Source organism: Dermochelys coriacea, chromosome 4 (genome assembly GCF_009764565.3).
Source record: "Dermochelys coriacea isolate rDerCor1 chromosome 4, rDerCor1.pri.v4, whole genome shotgun sequence".
NCBI classification, from domain to species: Eukaryota; Metazoa; Chordata; order Testudines; family Dermochelyidae; genus Dermochelys; species Dermochelys coriacea.
In genome coordinates this window covers 84,542,454-84,563,757 of record NC_050071.1, presented here as the reverse complement: position 1 = coordinate 84,563,757, position 21,304 = coordinate 84,542,454, and the positions used below count along the sequence as shown (strand labels likewise).

Below are 21,304 nucleotides of genomic sequence, written 5' to 3'. Positions count from 1 at the left end.
ATTTTATGTGCACCGATGAATTCTGTTATGTGCACCAATCTGGAGGTGATGGGCCACACATCACCTCCAGATTGGTGCACATAACAAAATTCATTCCGCACATGGGTGGGAAAAATTAGAGGGAACACTGATATAGTCCAATAAACACTGGAAAAACACTGAAAATTGCTACTTCTATCTAAGGACTTGTCTACACTGTACAGTAATGTGGCTGACGGGTGTGATTTCTAAATATCAACTAACATATTGCATATTAATTTTTCTACGTAGATGCTGCTGGTGTGCACTAGGGAACATCATAAAAAGATTACTCATTACAGTATATAGCAGGCTTGTGATCTGTATGTGGCTCTTTTACAGTTAGTGTGGCTCACAGGGCCCCCCATGCTCCCCTACCCCATTCTCCATTAACCAGACTGTTTGGGGGAGCTCAGGACTTCTGCCCTGCCGCAGGGTGATAGGACTAGGGATTTCCGTTCAACAAGGAGGTAGGTCTTGGCGCTTCAGACCCATGGGAAGTGCCTGATGGGGCTTTGGGCTTCAGTGGAAACGAGGCTTCAGCCCCAAGCCCAAGCAGGCGTGTCCAGTGGGACTGAAGCCTCCAGACCCCCTTGACCCCACTGCAGGGCTGAAGCCTCGATCTCTGACAGGGGCACCCTGACTCTTGAGCTTCTGAAGATCGTCGTATGCAACTCGGAGGGTCAGTAAGTTTGGCCATCCCTGGTATATAGTACTATAATGAATAAAGTATATACATTATTCATTAATGTAAATACAAAGAGCCCTAAAAAATCTTGATTTTTGGACATCTACCTAAAACTCAAAAATTGCTAAAAATACCCTCCCAATGAAATTAATAATAATAAAAGCCCTACATATATTGAACAGAGCCCTGCAAACTTGTTATCCATTGTGTCTGCTTTTAAAAGGATTGTAGCCAACTTTTAACTAATATAGCTGCTTTCAACTACCTGAAAGGGGGTTTCAAAGAGGATGGCTCTAGACTGTTCTCAATGGTAGCAGATGACAGAACGAGGAGTAATGGTCTCAAGTTGCAATGGGGGAGGTTTAGATTGGATATTAGGAAAAACTTTTTCACTAAGAGGGTGGTGAAACACTGGAATGCGTTACCTAGGGAGGTGGTAGAATCTCCTTCCTTAGAGGTTTTTAAGGTCAGGCTTGACAAAGCCCTGGCTAGGATGATTTAACTGGGACTTGGTCCTGCTTTGAGCAGGGGGTTGGACTAGATGACCTTCTGGGGTCCCTTCCAACCCTGATATTCTATGATTCTATGATTCTAATAAATACTGGTACATTTGATGCTGTAAGTCATATTTACCTGGTGTAATGAACTCTTTATGTTCTACAAGTTAACTGTTGATTCTTCAGTGCATACCTAAGAATTTGTTTAGATACGTAGGGTATTTCTAAATACTTGCTAATTTAATAATCAAGACCTAAAATAACCTGGTATCAAGGTAAGCTATTTGCCTATATCCCTTTAAATACTTTCTCTCCTATTTCAAAAGCAAACCACAGATTATTTTTACACATGGCTTTGTTTTAAAAGCTCCTGTACAGAAGTAAACAGTACAAATTAGTGCAACAGATATTAATTCAAGAGTAAAATCCACCCTGATTATATGAATACAAATATACCTATCCATATCCTGTAAGTGAAAGCCTGAGGAAATAAATGGATGCCTTTTGCAGGTTAATATATTTGGACTCTGTCAAAATATTGATGGAGGTGGCTCCCAGAGTCACTGGACCCCAGATATTCCAATCTAGGGATTTTTAGACCTTGAATAGATAAAAGAAATTGACTGTATTAAGAACTACTTGATCCTCCTAGCTCTTGTGTAAAACACCTTCACAACCAGATACACAGATGCCGCAAATGCTGGAAACACTGTTAGTTTGCTCTGTTTTAGTACCATTGTGAATATAGGTGGCAGGTTATAATAGCATGAATGGTTCAAGTAGTTCTCCTGCTGTTCCAAAGTACACCAGCAGTTGTTGATATCTCTCCATAGTATCCCCTGTTTCTGAGAGCGGTGCTGGGAACTGTGGGAAGTTATCCAGAGGATTCTAATAAGCGACGGCCACATAAACACCACCCTGTACCAGAAACCTACTGACATACATGCCTCCAGGTTTCATCCAGACCGCATCACACGATCCACTGTCTACAGCCAAGCTTTAGGATGCAACCGCATTTGCTCCAATCCCTCAGACAGAGATAAATACTACAAGATCTCTACCAAGCATTCTTAAAACTGTAATATCCATCTGGTGAAGTGAAGAAACAGATTGACAGAACCAGAAGAGTACCCAGAAGTCACCTACTACAGGACAGGTCCAACAAAGAAAGAAACAGAACACAACTAGCAGTCACCTTCAGCCCCCAACTAAAACTTCTCCAGCGCATCATCAAGGATCTACAACCTATCCTGAAGGACGATCCCCCACTCTCACAGATCCTGGGAGACAGGCCAGTCCTCGCTTACCGACAGCCCCCCAACCTGAAGCAAATTCTCACCAGCAACCACACAACAACTCCTCTAACCCAGGAATCTATCCATGCAAGAAAGCCCTTTGCCAACTCTGTCCACATATCTATTCAAGGGACACCATCATGGGACCTAATCACATCTGCCACACCATAAGAGGCTCGTTCACCTGCACGTCTACCAATGTGATACAAGCCTAATTTAATGGTGTCCAATTAGCAAACTAATTTCAATTCTGCAGTTTCTCATTGGAGTCTGTTTTTGAAGTTTTTTTGTTGGAGAATTGCAACTTTTAGGTCTGAAATTGAGTGTCCAGGGAGGTTGAAGTGTTCTCCTACTGGTTTTTGGATGTTATAATTCTTGATGTCTGATTTGTGTCCACTTATTCTTTTGCGTAGAGACGGTCCGGTTTGGCCAATGTGCCAGCAATGCCCCTCTGCCATGTACATGATGGCATAGATCTCATTGGTAGATGTGCAGATGAACGAGCCCCTGATGGTGTGGCAGATGTGGTTAGGTCCTATAATGGTGTTCCTTGAATAGATATGTGGTCAGCATTGGCAGCGGGCTTTTTTACATGGGTAGGTTCCTGGGTTAGTGTGGTGGTGGTGTGTGGTTGCTGGTGAGTATTCAGCTAGTAACCAGCTTCAGGTTGGGGGGCTGTCTGTAAGCGAGGACTGGCCTGTCTCCCAGGATCTGTCAGAGTGATGGGTCATCCTTCAGAATAGGTTGTAGAGCCTTGATGATGCGCTGGAGAAGTTTTAGTTGGAGGCTGAAGGTGACGGCTAGTGGCGTTCTGTTGTTTTCTTTGTTGGGCCTGTCCTGTAGTAGGTAACTTCTGGGTACTATTCTGGCTCTGTTGATCTGTTTCTTCACTTCAGCAGGTGGGTATTGTAGTTTTAAGAACGCTTGATAGAGAACTTGTAGGTGTGTGTTTGTCTCTGTCTGAGGGATTACGTTTTGTGGAAAAAAATAAAAACATTTACAGTAAAACCCCATTTATCCTAGCCTCCATTATCCAGTTCTCCATTAACTGAACCAGGGCTGACAGCCCCAGCCTGAACCCTGCCACCAGGGGCTGACAGCCAGAGAAGTATTTGGTATATGTAAGAAATACAAGTAGCAATTCTATTAATTTTATTTTATAATGACTGATGGCACTGGTAGGCTTTGAATTTGCTTTAAAACGGCAAACATCAGTAAAATATTGTGTTCAACTGCTAGCTATATATAGCGTGGCTAGGAAAGCTAAAGTTTAGCGTTTCATTTTAATTACAGAAAAATGCGGACTTTTTTTTTAAATCTGAAAATTTTGGTATTTTTATCACAGAAAACTAGTATCCCTGGTCAATATGCTTCCTCAGCAACTGTCTCACCACACACTCTCAAAGCTTGTCCTCTACAGCCTTAGCTCTGTGAGTTTTGGGACATGACTGCAACCAGTGCACACCCATGTGTGTTCTTCCTTAGCTGTTGCTCAGACTGGAAGTGTTCACACGGAAGATGAGATTTTTGGTTCCCTTCCCTTCTCTTGTTGGCTTCCCATTTGTTTTCTGCTTGTCTATGGGTTGAGATATTCCTTTCAACATTTTCCCCCTGCACCTTAGTATACATCTCACAATGCTGAGAAGATTGCTGGAAAGAAAAGGTGTAGGTTTCCCAGTTGTAACTATGTAGCTGTCCGTTGTGTCAAAAGAGGGTCTTTCTATAGAGTTTTTCTTCCCTCCTCTTACCCCTCTATTGTGACTCTCTTATGAGGGTCTAGTCCAGAGGTGGGCAAACTACAGCCTGCCCAGGCCCCTCCCCTGGAGTTATGCTGCTACGCGGGGAGCACAGCTTGCGCCCGCCCACCTCCCAGGCTTTCCAATAAGCCTGTACTGCCACTCTGAGCGGCCTGATAAGGTGCAGGAAGTCCCGGGGGGCAGTCGGGGCGGTTGGATGGGGCAGAGGTTTTGGGGGAGGGGCAGTAGGAGACAGAGTGGGGGGGAGATGATTGGGGGGGTCCCAGGGGCCCTGTCAGGGGGTGGGGAGTAGGGGTTGGGGCTGTCGGGACAGGGAATGGGGGAAGGGAGGTTAGGGACAGGATCTCCTGGGAGGGGGTGGTCAGGGGCGGGGTGTCCCGGGAGGGGGCGGTCAAGGTACAAGGAGTAGGGGGATTGAATGGGTCAGAGGTTCCGAGGGGGACGGATAGGAGCTGGGGGCCAGGCTGTTTGGAGAGGCACAGCCTTCCCTACCTGGTCCTCCATACCCTTTCACAACCCCGATGTGGCCCTCTGGCCAAAAAGTTTGCCCACCCCTGGTCTAGCACCCCTCAGCACCCAGTCATCTTGGGTACCATGTTCTTTGATCCCCACAGTCAGATAGGACAGGGAGTGTAATCAAGGGACTTGGTGGTGTTCAGAAAATTGTAGGACCTGAGGTCAATTCTAGATTTAAAGTAGCTGAATCAGTTTGAGAAATGGCAGAAACTCAAAATGGAATCCCTCCAAGCCACCATAGCTGTGATTGTCAAAAGAAGTTTCTGGCCTCAGATGATTTGAAAGATGCATAATTTCACATTCTGGGATTCCTCAGATTTACAACAGACCCATATTGTTTCCACTGCTGGCCCATTACCTTTAGTTTACCTCCTCCCAGGACATTTATAAAAACGATGGTGACAATAGCAGCATGTCTGGGGAGTTTGTATATCTAGATGTAGATACCAATTTTGTCTTTCCCTGAAGACAAGAATGTGTCCTGAATGCCAATGAGGATAATTGGAGAAAAGATTGTGCCAAATCATGAGAACATACTCTCATCAATAGCCCCAATAAAGTTAGCTGGATTGCTTTAGTAAGTCAGGAGAGCAGTATTTGGCCCAAAGTCTTGTGGCAGTTTTTGTTTTTGTTTTTTTTCCCCAATAATATTACCATTGTAGTGCTTCATTGTTACAGTAGCATAACCATGGCTTTCAGGCCCCTCTCTCTCTCTCTCGCGCGCGCTCTAAAAATCTTGTTGATTGACCATGCCATAACAAAAGCTGCTTTTCCTTCCCTTTTTTGCCAAGAAATCAGGTTGCACTTGTCTGTGCATAACTACATTTTCCTAGCAATATAATAATTAACATTTCATTTAATATACACTAAGTTTTTTTTTTTTTTTTTAAATGCCTCTCTACATCAAGGTTTCAGCAGTATAAACTGTTTTTGGTATAGCAATTATACTGTTTGTCCAACAATCTGACATACAAGTAGCGTAGTTGACAGAAATAAGCTTGAGCTATTAAAATAATGGTAAACTAGAAAGATAATAGGAGCTGTCTGCCTTTTGTCCCAAAAGATTTCCTGAACTGGAAGTAATAGGCTAAATTCTAAGGCAGCCGCATCAGGGATCTTCTGATTGATTGCATCAACTTTTCCCCCTATTTCTCTGAATGCATGCTCACTTTGTACTCTAACACACTTTTTTCTTTTAACCCAGATATGGTTCTGATGACCCATAATTTTTGTGAACAACTTTTTAAAAGGCTATTTTAAAAAACATAGTTTTGACTTTTTGTGTAAGAATGAAAGCAACGTGATCACTCTTTTTTTGTTGAGATGTAGTTTTACTTTTTTTTTAGTCTTAACTAAGATTTGTGAAGTCTCTTCTCAGTGTTTACAAGTGTATTCTTAGCTTAATGCTCAGTTTTGACCAACTTTAGCCTTTAAAAGTTTGTATCCTCTTTATGAGCTCAACTAAATTTCAATTAGCCATTAGCTGACTCCAGAATTTCTCTTCCATACCACTTCCATACTCTCCCATACCACTGGACTGTTTGAGCATGTAGTGCCAGTCCAGAGTGACTGTTCCTTTCTTTCCTCCGTATTTGAACACAATTTATCTTGCTGCCATCTGCTCATAGTAGAGAAGTGAGGTAGTACCAAACAATTCTGCTTCTTAAGTTTTATGTCAGGGTTTTTGTTCAACTACATGTTGCAGCATTCTGGGTTGTCCAGTTTTGTTTGGAAGCAACATTTTACTGTGTATGAATTTTTCAGTTGCTTTACTTTGTGGTATTGAGGCTGTCGAGGTTTGAAGCCTGTCTCTTTAGCCAGGTTCTTTACTTATACAGGATCAGGTTAATATTTAATGTAAAATGTAATATTTTCATGTTTCATGGTATCTTTGCCTTAATAAAAAGTTTCAGAACAGATACTGAGATACATAATTCTTCTACTAAGGGGGCTTTCTTCTACTATAGTAACAATATGCAGAAATAGTCTCATTTTCATATAGTATGAAGGGAGGGTGGAGAGAGGGGGTGCCACCCAGCCACACTCTGCTCCCAGCTGCAGCCCTGGCTCTGCTCCCGGCTACAGCTCCTGACCGCAGTTGATGGGGAGAGGGGAGGCGGACAGGTTCCATTACTGATAAAGGGGGGGAGGCGACAGAAAAAGTTTTGGGGCCACTGATATAGCAATTTACAACACTTAACAGCTTTGAAAAATATGTACTCACATCACAGTTACTTAATGCGTTGACAGTAGACCAAATTCTATTCTCTTTTCCACTAAGTTCAGTGGAGTTGTTTGAGGTATAAATCAGGACTGAATTTGAACTGTTTTATTTTATTAATATTGAGGTTCTACTTTGTTCAGTTTTAAAATAGAGCATTAGATATGATCATGCAAATGTTGCTTATATTTTTCTGTACAGGTCACTATATATTGTAGAGAAATATGCAGTAGTAGCAAGTATTGTATTAAAGCAAAATATCTTATGAAGCAGACATGTGACTGTATTTTTCTGCTGCAAAAAGTATATGTACCCAACTGCACCAATGGCTAATACATAATGTATACTCCAAGCACCTCATTCCCTCTGGAGTAATGTTCTGCTCCCTCTTCCCCTGTCTCATACACTTGTTCCTACTTAGAAGAGGAGAAGGTCCAATCATGCTCTGAAGACCCTTCTGCTGCAAAGTGGAACTGTCATCTACCTGTTAATGAATTTGTTAGTGCAGACGCACTACAGCTGTAACAGATTGCTGATATTGCTAGTGATTAGTTACTAGAAACTGAGAAAGTTATGTATACTAGAGAATGGGCAGTTTGATATTCTCAAGGACTATTAGAACAGTTACCAGTATCCTCTTTCATTTATTAACCCTGTCTAGCAGGATATATTAGTAACTGGTTTAGGTAAATGTTAGCATGACTATATACAGCTATATTAAAGAATCATCTTTAGTGGTAACTAAAAAAAATCTTTGTTGACATCATTTAATTTTCTTTGTACGTTTACTATGTGTGTCTTTAAGGCTGAAAAAGAAATTGAAATTCCAGTATACTCTTATTTCAAAGTGAATTAATTATATAACCTGCCCTTGCTTTATTTATTCCTACCTGCGCCAGCAAAACATTCTTCTGAGAGTCCTTTGAAGCAGAAATTAGAAAGTCTAGGAAAGAAATCTTTAAGTATTTTAATATCCTTCTTCTCCTGACTAATTGAGGGAGGAATATTGAATCTGCAATGCTGCATAAAACCAGTTCATAGAAAACTTATTAAATTAAGTATGGCATATTTTATTTAATAATAAAATTTAAACATAAATATGACCTAAAATTATTAAAATTGAAGAAAAAATCAGATTACCTGAAAGGTGAGGTAATATTATCTAAGGACTGCTGTGGTAAATTAGAGAATCCCTAAATATACACCCCACTGCATTGTTGGGTTACATTCTTTTTTATCAGTTTTTTAAATTGATTTTGAAAGCATTAAAATACAAACAACTTGAATACATTTAAAATGAGAACACAATTGAATTCTTTAACAAATTTAGAAATGTTTTATGTTGTAGGATTCATCTTTGCTCAGATATAAAATAAATGGGCCATTGAAATATCAAGAAAGTATACAAATCAGTGAACATACTTGAAACTAAATTGATTTTTTAATTATGCACATTCATACTTTTCCATAAGTTTGCAAACAACTAATTTGCATGAGTTAGTAAATTGGCTGGCATTACATTGGCTGTACATTAGCTGGCTGTTGCTAAGTTACCAGTCTCTTTATTTATGCCCAGTTAGAAGTTTCTAGAGCAGAGAAAAAAGCATGTGCACATGTAATTCAAAAATTGCAAATAAAGATTAGATTTTTGAAACAAGGGCAATTTTAAATCAGTTTTAAGAAATCTGATAGGTGATTTACGTGGGTAATCCAGCTTTATTGATGATAAATCTTAAACTGCCTAGCATTTTCTGTATGGCTATCGCTCCTTATTCTTCAGAAAAACTGTCAAATAATGCTTTCTATTCAAAGTATAAATGTGATATAAGTAAAGAAAGGGAAAGGCTAGCATTTTTTGGCTCAGTTATGCTATCAAGACATTATTTAAGTCAGCTAGTGTGTCATTTTTAAAAGCTCACATTGGCTACCACAGATCCTCAGCATTTTAGGAGTTAGACTGTGCCTCTTTTGGCACTCTGCCCTGTTTATACAGTACACAAGCTGACATTTTAGTTTAGCAAAAGGAATCTCATTCCATTCTTCCTTTAGCAGGAGATTGCTTCAAAGAGTTCACAGCACTGAGGTTTTGGTCTTTTCAACTGACATTTTAAGTGCTGAATAGTTCCTTTCTCCATGACGGGACATTACAGCTTAAGTGCTATGGGGCAATCGTTTTGCCTAGTTTAAAGATTCAGTAAAATCATGTGGTGGGGTTTTTTATGTGGTTGGACAAATAATATGCAGTTTTGTTGACATTACTCTTGGATGTTGTTTTAGCAAAACTGCAGACAAAAGGCTCAATTGTACCTTATAAGGAATGCCTCACATTGGGAGGTGTGGGGAGTTGCACCAGATTGAGGGCATGAAATAATTTTACTTTTGGGAATTCTGTAGGTTAAATGTTTTCAAACTCCTTTCCAAAGGTAGAACTCCTTCTGGCATACAAGACTGTGGCTGTCCATGGCAGTGGCTCAGGGTTGTTCCCTTTCTCTTACCCACTCTTGGCACAGTCATGCATAATCTGGTCTAATGAATCTTCTAGAAGATTTATAAATTTTCAAAGGCTCAGAACTATGGAATTGGCTATAACTTTACAGTAGTACTCATTTTACATTTTTACACGCTGTAAAGAACAGAATATACTGGACTGAAATGTGTTATCTCTGTGTGTTAGAAATATAGGTTGTCAAGGTTCCTTCCCCACTCTGAACTCTAAGGTACAGAGGTGGGCACCTGCATGAAAGACCCCCTTAGCTTTTTCTTACCAGCTTAGGTTAAAAACTTCTCCAAGGTACAAACTTTGCTTTGTCCTTGAACCCTAGGCTGCCACCACCAAGCGTGTTAAACAAAGAACAGGGAAGGAGCCCACTTGGAGACGTCTTCCCCCAAAATATCCCCCCAAACCCTACACCCCCTTTCGTGGGGAAGGCTTGATAAAAATCCTCACCAATTTGTACAGGTGAACACAGAGCCAAACCCTTAGATTTTTAAGAACAATGAAAAAGCAATCAGGTTCTTCCAAGAAGAATTTTAATTAAAGAAAAGGTAAAAGAATCACCTCTGTAAAATCAGGATGGTAAATACCTTACTGGGTAATCCAGATTCAAAACATAGAGAATCCCTCTAGGCAAAACCTTAAGTTACAAAAAGACACAAAAACAGGAATATACATTCCATTCAGCACAGCTTATTTTACCAGCCATTAAACAAAAGGAAATCTAATGCATTTCTAGCTAGATTACTTACTAACTTTTTACAGGAGTTCTGAGTCTGCATTCCTGATCAGTTCCCGGCAAAAGTGTTGCATGGACAGACAGACCCTTTGTTTCCCCCCGCTCCAGATTTGAAAATATGTTGTCTCCTCGTTGGTCATTTTGGTCAGGTGCCAGCGAGGTTATCTTAGCTTCTTAACCCTTTATAGGTGAAAGGGTTTTGCCTCTTGCCTCTGGAGGGATTTTATAGCACTGTATACAGAAAGGTGGTTACTCTTCCCTTTATTTTTAGACATAGATAAATACATTAAATCAGGGGTGGGCAAACTTTTTGGCCTGATGGCCACATCTGAGTATGGAAATTGTATGGTGGACCATGAATGCGCACAAAATTGGCGGTTGGGATGCAAGAGGGAGGGCTCTGGCTAGGGGTGTGGGCTCTGAGGTGGGGCCAGAAATGAGGAGCTCAGGGTGCGGGAGGGGCTGGAGCAGGGGGGTTGGGGTATGGGTTGGGGGGGCAAGGGCTCTGGCTGGGGGTTTGGGCTCTGGGGTGCAGTAGGGTGGGACTGAGGGGTTCAGAGGGCGGGAGGGGGATCAGGGCTGGGGCAGGGGATTGGGGCCTGGGAGGGGGTCAGGGGTTCAGGCTCTGGGCGGCGCTTACATCAAGCAACTCCTGGAAACAGCATGTGGCCTATGTGGAGCCATGGCGCTGGGGCTCTGTACATTGCCCCGTACACAGGCACCGCCTTTGCAGCTTCTATTGGGCCTGTTTGCTGGCCAGTGGGAGCTGTGGGGGAGGTGTGCGGAGCCCTCTGGCTGTCCCTATGTGTAGGAGCTGTAGGGGGGATGTGCCGCTGCTTCTGGGAGCTGTGCGGGGCAAGTCCCTGACCCCGCTCCCTAGCAGGAGCTCGAGGGCCGGATTAAAACTTCTGAAGAGCCGGATGTGGCCCCTGGGCCATAGTTTGCCCACCCCTACATTAAATGAAACATTTTGCCTTCTGTCCATCTACCTTGCTTTCCTTTACCATGTTTGATGGTGAGTATGAGTCTCTAAAAGACACACAACACATAGAATCGCACGTGCCAACTCTCCTGATTTGTCTTTGTCGCTACTTGAAGGGGAAACAGTTGTGATGTTCCTCCTTGAAGCCTCTTGAGACTGCTGAACAGCAGACAAACACTGCCTCTCCTCCTTTTCCAGATGGTCTTCACTTCTTCACCCTGCTGGTGCTGCTGTCTTCTTAGTAACTTTACAGGTCAGTGAGGCACATAGGATGAGGAGGTGGTAAAGGGGCATCAGTAGCTTTCTCCCACCTAGCCAGCCTTAATCAGAGGCAGCAGCAACCTTAAGATTAGGGCCAGGGAAAGATCATGCTTTAGGAGAAACTCATAAACTGCAAAGGGAGATGCAGAGAGAGTTTACGAAAAAGAGAATGGCACCGGAAGAGACAAAAGTGGGAATTTTGTGAAGAGGAAGAGAGAGACAGAAATACGTCTTGCCAAGACAGGAGGAGCAGTCCAGCAAACATTCCCATCTAATCTAGTAGTGGAAGGGGCCACACTTCTTCCAAACTGCCCCAGAAAGACAAAAACAGGAGCTAGAATTCCAGATTATTTGGATCAGAGAGGTGAGACTGTGTGGGTATATGTACTTGTGTTCAAGTGTGGGGGATGAATTAATAGGAAAATCCAAATCTTTCTAGGATGTTTAACGAACCATATAAAATGGGATTACCCCCCCATCATAGTTGATATAAATTTGCACTGAAACATCGTTATTGTAACATCATTACATCATATATTAAGGTGATGTCATGTAATATAAAAAGGCAGAGGATGCAAATGTTGGAGGATATCTCTCTCGCTTTATTTTTTTTTCCTGGACCTTTGTCATTGTAGAAGAGTGGAGTTTTAAGAACAGCTGGAAAATTGTATCTGTTTTGAAGCCCTTATAATAAACGGAGAAATTTTGACAGCCTTATTCGTGCTCCCCAGAAGTCCCATCAGTATCACTTAAGGAGCATGGTACTAATGAGCATAATATAAGTATCAGAATCTGTCCCTACGTGATTCATATACTTAAAAACAACAAAACAAACACCAAAAAAAGAACAAACCAGAAATTTGACCAGAATTGCCACACGGTCATCTGGTGGCCGTGGGCCTTCAGGTTGATTTGAACCCATTTTTCAAATATTGGCAACTGTGCATAGGAGAAATACAGTTGTGCATACATTTACATAGCAGAGAGGGACTGGATGAGAGAGTGAATTTCAATAAACATTAAGTTAAAGCCGCCTTTGGATGTTTTTTTTCTTTTGCTATTTGAAAATGGATAGTATACAGCTTAAATAATGTTTTGTACTTTTATGTCTCATGAGTTAAAAGATTGGAGAAGATAGCGTACTGTTTTGCTGTCAATACGAACTAGTGGCAGTAGGGAAAGCATGCCTCTGGGTTTGTAATAGATTTAATCTATTTAATTTTTAATCCTTCATTTGGACTGTCTATTGAAGGTCATATTTGATCAAAATATGTGTTCACACAGTTTTCAAAATAGTACTGCTGTTACTTCATATAGCAGTAACAGGATTTAAAAGTGGCTGAGGAAGGTTTTGATTTACCAAGCTTATTAGAATTTAGATTAATTAAGTTTGTAATCAGATTTCAAGCATCATGTTCCAGGCCAGGGATTTCTCTTTGTTTGTTTCAAATGTCATTCCCAGGGCAAGCTCTGCTAAACTGCATTTTCATGCTTTGCTGAGAAATGATTGCAGGTTTTGATTTCCATTGCGGAGTCATTAATATTGTTAATGAGAGTTTTCGTGGATAAGCACACTTAAGGAGGATCATCCCTGGGAATTGGGAGTATTATAGTTGGAGCATTTGTTAATTGGTTGGAATTGGTGTATATAAGACTGTCTGTCTGCCTTTTTTTAGATTTATACATTTATTCTTGGTTTATTAGTGACTTTGGTCATAGTGGTTTTGGGCTTTTTAATTTAAATTAGACATACTATTAAGACCTTGAAAATTCACATTTTTGTCAGTTCTTTTTTGTTGAGAATGAGAAATGTACTACATTTTAAATAAGTCCATTTTGGCTTTTGTAACCTACAGCATCCATGATATTCTCCAGATTGTGAAGTGGCTAAAACATGTGGCATGTGGCCCCGGTGGTGAAGGAAAAAGAGGGTTGTACCTCTCAACCTCCAATCCTAATTCCTCAAATATTGTGCTCTTGGGGCAATTTATTCTTTGAATTAATTTAGGATCATCTGCTCTTACAGCCGATGAAGTGAGCTATAGCTCACGAAAGCTTATGCTCAGATAAATTTGTTAGTCTCTAAGGTGCCACAAATACTTCTTTTCTTTCTGCTCTTACTGAGTGTCTCTTACTGAAGTCATTAGCTCCAGTGGGAGCAAGATTTGGCCCTAAGTTTGCAACTGTGTGTAAATGAGGGAAGAACTTGGCCCCATGTTCAGCTCTGATTGGAGAACACTAGTGAATTTTCTTAACTCTAGGTTAGTATTTTTTTTTTTTTCCCAAAAGGAAATATCAGTGCTGATGCCCCTTTGCAGATTACAGTCTAGGATAAGATTCATCAGATAATTATGTTATCTTCTCACTAGTCTAGGAGTAAAACCCTAATTTTGTCCTGATCTCTGGAAAGGCTGAAGAACTTCTACATCTCGCCTAGGAAAAAGGGTTTTGGAGCTGCAGATTTCACCATCCCCCAACAGAGCTATATTTGGTGGACAACAATTCTTTAGCAGATATAGAAACTAAAGAAACTGTTAATGGTGATTTTCCTTCTTTGCAGAATGCAACTAGGTGTAGGAGCAAGATAGGGAAGGGAGCATAGCATTGTAAAAAGGCAAGATTACCAGGCTGCCTAGGCAAAAATGGGTGAAGAATTCACTAATAAAATTTCTTTTCTATGAAAGAAAAGTGATTAAGAAGTAGTAGTGCTTATCTGTAAAGTGTTTAAAATGTAGGGGAGGCCATTCAACCACCTTCCATTTAAAAACTGCCTAACAACACTGAAAGATATTAGTGATGCTTATGAAGGGCCGGATTCTTGTTTACATTAAAACTGCTTTATACCACCCTGGCAGTGTAAAAAGACCTTTCAGTAGGTCTGTGTAATTTAGTCCCACTTTCAAGACCTCCTTACACTACCAGATTGATGTAAAAGGGGCTTAATATAAATGAGAATCTCGCACAGTATGTGCATTTTGATATTCTACCTTTCCTCTTCATTCTGAAATACTGGCTTTACTGTCAGTGTGATATGAAAAATCGTCCTTCAGCATCTTCATCTTTTGTCATGAGAGCAGGTCAGTTGGAGGTGTGTTAAGGGAAAAAAAATCAGAAATATAAATCCCAAACTCTGTGTGGTGGTGAATGTTCTATATTTATGTCAATTAAGCATTTGTTAAAGTGATGGACTTGCAGCATGGATTAGAGCCAAGTGTAGCACAATTAGGAATTGAAATTTACATTTGTCTAAAGTCCAGCACTTGCTATATTTGTTCTTGGACCCATGCCAAAAAAGCAATGGAAGATGGAGGGATAAATGTAGATCTCATGTAGCTTAAGACCTGATACCTTGTAAACCACCAGAGCTAAAAAATATATTTATTTCATACTGCTGAAGAGATGGAAACTCTACCCACAGCTATCCCAGTGGAAAGAGCATTTATTTACTGACCTTGTGACCAGCCAAGTCATCAGAAATCACACCTTTCTGATTCTTTCTTCTTCTTAGTATTTGAAATGAAACATAATTTTTGTGACTGCTCTCCTGAAAACCACTGAAGCTCTAATCCAATGATTTACTAGGTCTGAAAGCTTAGAATGCTGTCTTCCAAATGGCATAAAGAATTAGTTTAGCTAGCATAAAGCATTAGTCTGCTCTAAAACTACATAAGATGGGCTACTAGAATAATATGGTAAAGATTGCAAAGAGGAATAGTTGGCAGACCAGCACAAGACCTTTAAGGACCAATTCACTTTTGGGAGCACTGATCCTGGACCAGTGATAGGGAAGAAAATATTGTTATCCTTGTGAAAAGCATCTTCATCCTGGTTTAGCTGATCTGTTCCAGGCCTGTAACTTCATGAGCAGAGCTTGCAAATTTTATTGAATATTGTGTGTTTTTTGTGTGCTCCAGTGCCCCTTGAGATTTAAGGTGCGACTATTAGTGTCATTTTTTTTATTGGTGATTTAAAACATTTAAGGTCAGATATGAAGGAGAGGGGCTGGTAAGAGATTTTAAGGTGTGGTTTTGTGCATAGTTTCTGATACAAACTGGACTGTGATTTTTAAACTATTGAATGTATTTTGGGTTGTATATTTCTGTAGAGGGAGCCCTGGAAAAAACTGGCGTGTCACAGCCAGAATTCCTCTAGGGGGAGTGCACATTGGATTAGTAGCTCTGCCCCATTTTGAAAGATGTACTCCTCAGAGCTTTCCTGGTGTAAAGGGGGAAAGCTGAGTCATACCCTCACACTCATCCTTCCCATATCCCTTTCATCAGTTTAGCTCTACTAACCTGGAGTAGTGGGTCTGGTTCCAAAAGAAAATGTGGCTGACCTGTGTGCAAAGGGTGAGGGAAAGCTGCTTGGCCTCATTTCTTCCAGTTCCCTTTTGCATGTACCGTATACTGAAGCAGTGGCTTTTTGTATCTTCATTTTTAATATTGTCAGACTAACTTAATTCTTAGAATGTATGTGTGTCCATTTTTAATGAGGTATCTATCTTCTCTAATTGCCTATCACTGATATCTATTCTGAAGTGAAGGGAGGTGAAGTTTGTATTTCTGCTATATTTCGTTTGCAAATTTGAGGAGTCTTTGCATCAAGTAATATTTTATTTTTAACATTAAGTTCAGGTCCCAATACAGATATCAGTGTTATTGTTTCCTCAACTGTTCCTTAGAATGAACTTCTTTCATACTTGTTTGATCTGATTCAAACTTTTAAACAGCAGTCCTATTGAAGAAATATTTGTTCAACAGTTTGGGATTTGTTCCAACAGGAAAAAATGGAAGAATGATTCATTTCACTCTCACTGTCAGCTTAGGTAGCTCAGGTTTCCGGATGCTAATCACTAATGCAGACTTACAGTGCAGGTGACCCTAGAGCAAGTTAAAATTGGAAGAATTCTGAAAGCCAACGCTATCCTGTTGGGTAGACATCTGTGCTAGATGAGTTGTTCACTGGTTAATTAATCAGTAGCACTGTAGGTTTGTCATTGTAAATTTTCACAAAAATCATAGCTTTGTCAAAGTGAAGAGTTTGTAGAAATCATCTTATGGACCCAGACCGAATTTGAAATAAAACGAAAAATAAATGTACTAACATTTTCAGGAGTGTCATGTTTCTGGTTGTTACCCTGATAATCCTTTTACATTAGAGTTGCCAGGTGTCCGATTTTTAACTGGAACACCCAGTCGAAAAGAGACCCTGACAACTCTGGTCAGTGCTGCTGACCGGGCTGTTAAGAATCCAGTTGGCAGCACAGTGAGGCTGGCATGCTCCCTGCGGCTCCCGGCAGGCTCCTAGGCGGAGGGACGGCCATGGAGTCTCTGTGCACTGCCCCTGCCCCAAGTTGCGGCTCAGCAGCTTCCATTGGCCTGGAACCATGGCCAGTACAAGCTGTGGGGGCGGTGCCTGCGGCCAGGGGCAGCACCTGGAACCCCATGGCCACCCTTTTGCCTAGGAGCTGGAGGAATATATCGCTGCTTCCAGGGAGCCACCTGAGATAAGCGCCATCTAGAGCGTGTGCCCCTACCCTCGTCCTGTGAAAAGGAGCAAGTGAGCGAGGGTGGGGGAGAATGAGGGAGGGGGGAGGGGGCCTTAGAGAAGGGGCAGGGCCTCGGGAAAGGCGTGGGGCAAGGATGTTTGATTTTCTGCAATTAGAAAGTTAGAAACCTATTTTATATGGTTCCCCTCTGAATCTAGGTTTCTTTTGTTTTTGTGCAAAAACATTTTTCTTGTTTTAAATAGTTGATTTAAAGTTTTCAGGTGTTGGAGAGAGATGTCAAGGGAGCAAGACTTTGACAGTCTGTCTGTAGCTAGGAGTCACCATAACTGAGGAGATGTGGAATTTGTAAAAGGGGGTGGGTGAGTGCCTTGAGGAGGTCTGTCTTAAAGCTTACCTTCTGAGAATTTTAAAAACATACAGGGCCTTTTTAATATTAATCATTTTATTTTGAGATAGCCAGTGTTAAGAATGCAGGGGAGGCATATTATGGTGATAGCTGCTCATAATAAGCATGCCACTAATAAGCATACCACTGCATTCTACACAAGCTGCAAGTGACAGAGAAGCCCTGCTAGGAGGGAATTAACGTAATCTAGCTTTATGGTCAGTAGGGCATGTAGCTTTTGCGAAGTTGCCACAGGGATAAATAAGGGCACAGCCTGCACAGATTGTACAACTGAAACTCCTGCATGCCACATTCAACACATGGGGTTTCTATGGAAATGCTGTGGTTAAAAGTGAAGTCAGGATTCTTTATCTGGTTCATTAACTCTCAAGTAAGTCTTCTTAATAAATAAAAAGACATTAAAAAATACAACAGGAGTAAATAATAGAAATAGATCCTGGACATTCAGGGGGAATACAGATCACAGATAGATGCACTTAAAAATAATTTGTTTATGTTCTCTGTGATATTCAGAAATTATGCTTGCAGAATGAAGTGCATAGCTAATTGGCAACTGCTTAACAGAGATACAATGATTGCATATGATTATTATTTGTGGCTTTTTGAAAGACAATCCTAGGTAAACAAAGTACAAATACAAAATTGAAAATTGGAAAATATAAAATACCAGCTTATTTTAAAGTAATACCTTATCTTTTCAGTACTTTGCTGGTATTAGTGGATTCCTCTGCAAAAAAAAAAGTACCTAGACAGACACTATTATCTATTTTGTTTTTAAGAGCATCCTATACAGAATATAATTTAATATACAGAACTCTCATTTGCCCTTGTCTTTACTCCGGCCCTACTGCTTTCTACATTTTACACAACCAGTTTCCATAGTGACATCTGGTGGTAATTCTAAAATGTTGAATACTGTGTTTGAAATTATGTGCATTTCTGCTTTAACAGTAAATGGTTACTTGAATTTTCTTTCTTGTATTAGAAGCTAGCTTTTCCAGAAAATAACCCTACTATCATTTTTGATTCAGGGTTTTCATCATCAGACTCTCATGCAATTTCCCATAAGGACAAAGACACAGTTAAGAGTTTGAGAAACTGTTAATTGTATTCGCAAAAAGAAAAGGAGTACTTGTGGCACCTTAGCGACTAACAAATTTATTAGAGCATAAGCTTTCGTGAGCTACAGCTCACTTCATCGGATGCATTAATTGTATTATCTTCTTCATCGGCCAAATTATGCTCTCTGTTCATGCTACTCCTAATGGGATCTCAGTGGCAGTTACGTTTGGACCATAATTTGTCCTCAGATACACAATCTGAAGATATAAATTTAACAATGTTTAAACCTCTTAGAGTAGTTTTGGTGAGAGGCAATATTCCTCCCCCCCACCTACGAAAAGCAAACATTCATTATGTTTAATGAAGGGAAGGGGATTACAATGCATCTAAAGCAGGGGAAATGAAGCAATACTATTTTTACAAACATCATGCTTCAGAAGATGCACTCATAAATGTGTATTTACATAGATCCAATTTTACTGACAGCATGCATGAGCAGAACACATAGGCACAGGATAGTAGAAAATATTACATCATGTAAATGTGTCCCCAATCCCAAACCTAGCTGGCATGTCAGTGTTTTGGCTCATTTGGACTCCAGTCACAATTGGGTCTTTATGCATTACTGTAGCATAAATAATAATGATAATGGTTAATAATGACCGGCCTTCACAGTGCCCCTTTATGATTATCACATACTGTTGCTTTTTTTTTTTGGTCCCTCTCTTTGTAGATATTAAGGTATTTTTATGTCAGGTCCTCTTTGGGTCTAGCTAGAAAATGATGCCTGGGAGAAGAGAGTCTGGATGATGTAAGAAAGATTGGCTCAAAGAAAAGAGGGTGAAATGATTTTAGCGTGTCCTGCTCTTTGAAACCTTTTGATATTATCCCACTTGTCAAATAAATTACATTTTATGCCACATTCTTGGCATGGAAACATATACGTTATAATTTTACCTTGGGCAGTAAGATGCGTGTAAAATAGTGCTATATGTATTTTCCCTTTATTAGGTCAGATTTTGAGATCCTTGTTCAGATAAACTCCTGTAGATTTGGGAGATAAATTGTATTAAGTGTGTATTCTGTAGCTGCTCCTCTGTTTCTTTAGAAATAGTGAATTTTAGTTCTTTTTCAGGTACACAGTGAGGGTAAGAGGAGCACCTTCATTTGCCAAAGTAACGGCAAACACTGTAGCTAAGGCTGAAAAGGGCAACATAAACCAACATAAAATATTTTCAGATTTCTCAGAAAGGTTGTGTATATGGATTCAAGTATTTATACACATTAAGAAACATTCATTTACATAATTCACGCAGACACATAGATACATATGAGTGTATGTGTCACCAAATTTTAACTAAAAACAGGAGTACTTGTGGCACCATAGAGATTAACAAATTTATTAGAGCATAAGCTTTCATGGGCTACAGCCCACTTCATCGGATGCTTAGAATGGAACATATAGTAAGAAGTTACAGAGAAGGTGGAAGTTGTTATGGTATCCTCCACCTTCTCTGTATGTATGTGTACACATATATAGAGATCTGCTTACTATATCTTCCATTCTATGCATCTGATGAAGTGGGATGTAGCCCATGAAAGCTTATGCTCAAATAAATTTGTTAGTCTCTACAGTGCCACAAGTACTCCTGTTCTTTTTGCGGTTACAGACTAACACGGCTGCTACTCTGAAACCAAATTTAAATAGGTTCTCACTAATTTAAATGGTGGTAAATAGTTCAAAACTTTGGTACTAAATCAGTTAGATAATTTAATACAGTGTTAAACTCTCATTGTCAGGAGTGATGAATTGAGAGGGTAAATCAAGTCCCAAAGACTTCAGATAACACATAATTAATATCTTCTAGGCAGAAATAGTTTCAGGAATGATGTTAAATGATCAGATAATTCTCAAGAGAGGTTAAAAAAGAAAATAGATCTATAAATATTGAAACAATACAATATAAAAATTCAGACCCTTTTAGTACTAACTAAGGGCGTTTGGTTTTTAAACATTCAGGTTAACCCACGCACACACACACACATACACACGCGCACACACACACAAGAGTCTGTGCCATTCATTTGTGAGTTTTGTGTTGGGTTTGGTGGGATTTTTTTAAAAAAAATTTCTAACTTTTTATACTTATGGGGCATTTAATATTGTTGCTTTTTTCCCTCGTGTTGAACAGGTGTAATAGAGACAGCTGATCTGCTGGACTGTGAGACTACCTCACATTACTGGTTAACTGTTTACGCAACAGACCAGGGTGTTGTGCCTCTATCTTCCTTCATTGAAATCTACATAGAAGTTGGGGATGTTAATGATAATGCTCCGCAGACAACAGAACCTGTTTATTACCCAGAAGTCTTGGAGAATTCTCCTAAGGATGTATCTGTCATTTGGATTGAGGCATTTGATCCTGATTCCAGCTCTAGTGAAAAGTTGACCTACAAGATTACAAGTGGAAACCCACAGGGATTCTTTTCAATAAACCCCAAAACTGGTACGTATACATCATAGCTTTATGTGACGTGTATCAATTTATTGTCCTGTGTAAATGCTGTGGAATGGACATAATTAAGAAAGTATTTTTTACCTATTGAGTAGCTTTTTGATTATAATGTTCTAGTCATACTTTCACATCATACAGTTACAGAGAAAACCAGATATTTCAGTGATTTTTAAACTTGTTGGGCATAATATGACCCTCACATAATTTTCTTTCAAGTTGTTGTGTTTATTCTTTCCACTTGAGATTTATGTTGACAGGCAAATAGCATAGGGACGATCATCAAACATTTTCTCATACAAGTAGTTCCACTGAAATCAATATGGACTACCATACTTGTGTAACT

General features: G+C 40.1%; 1 protein-coding gene across 7 annotated transcripts in view; it reads left to right on the top strand.

Moving 5' to 3' along the window:
- The window catches only part of FAT1 (FAT atypical cadherin 1), a 152,470-nt gene that overhangs the window by 32,285 nt on the left and 98,881 nt on the right, over positions 1 to 21,304 (top strand). For 6 of the 7 annotated variants that reach the window (XR_005292510.2, XM_038399149.2, XM_038399148.2 and 3 more), the window contains exon 3: positions 20,638 to 20,952. The exons of the other annotated variant lie outside the window; for it this stretch is intronic. Coding sequence is in view for 5 of the 6 variants with exons in the window: in XM_038399149.2 (XP_038255077.1) it covers positions 20,638 to 20,952 (315 nt within the window). In the remaining variant the exon portion in view is untranslated. The remainder of the gene's footprint in view (positions 1 to 20,637; positions 20,953 to 21,304) is intronic. 7 annotated transcript variants of the gene reach the window in all.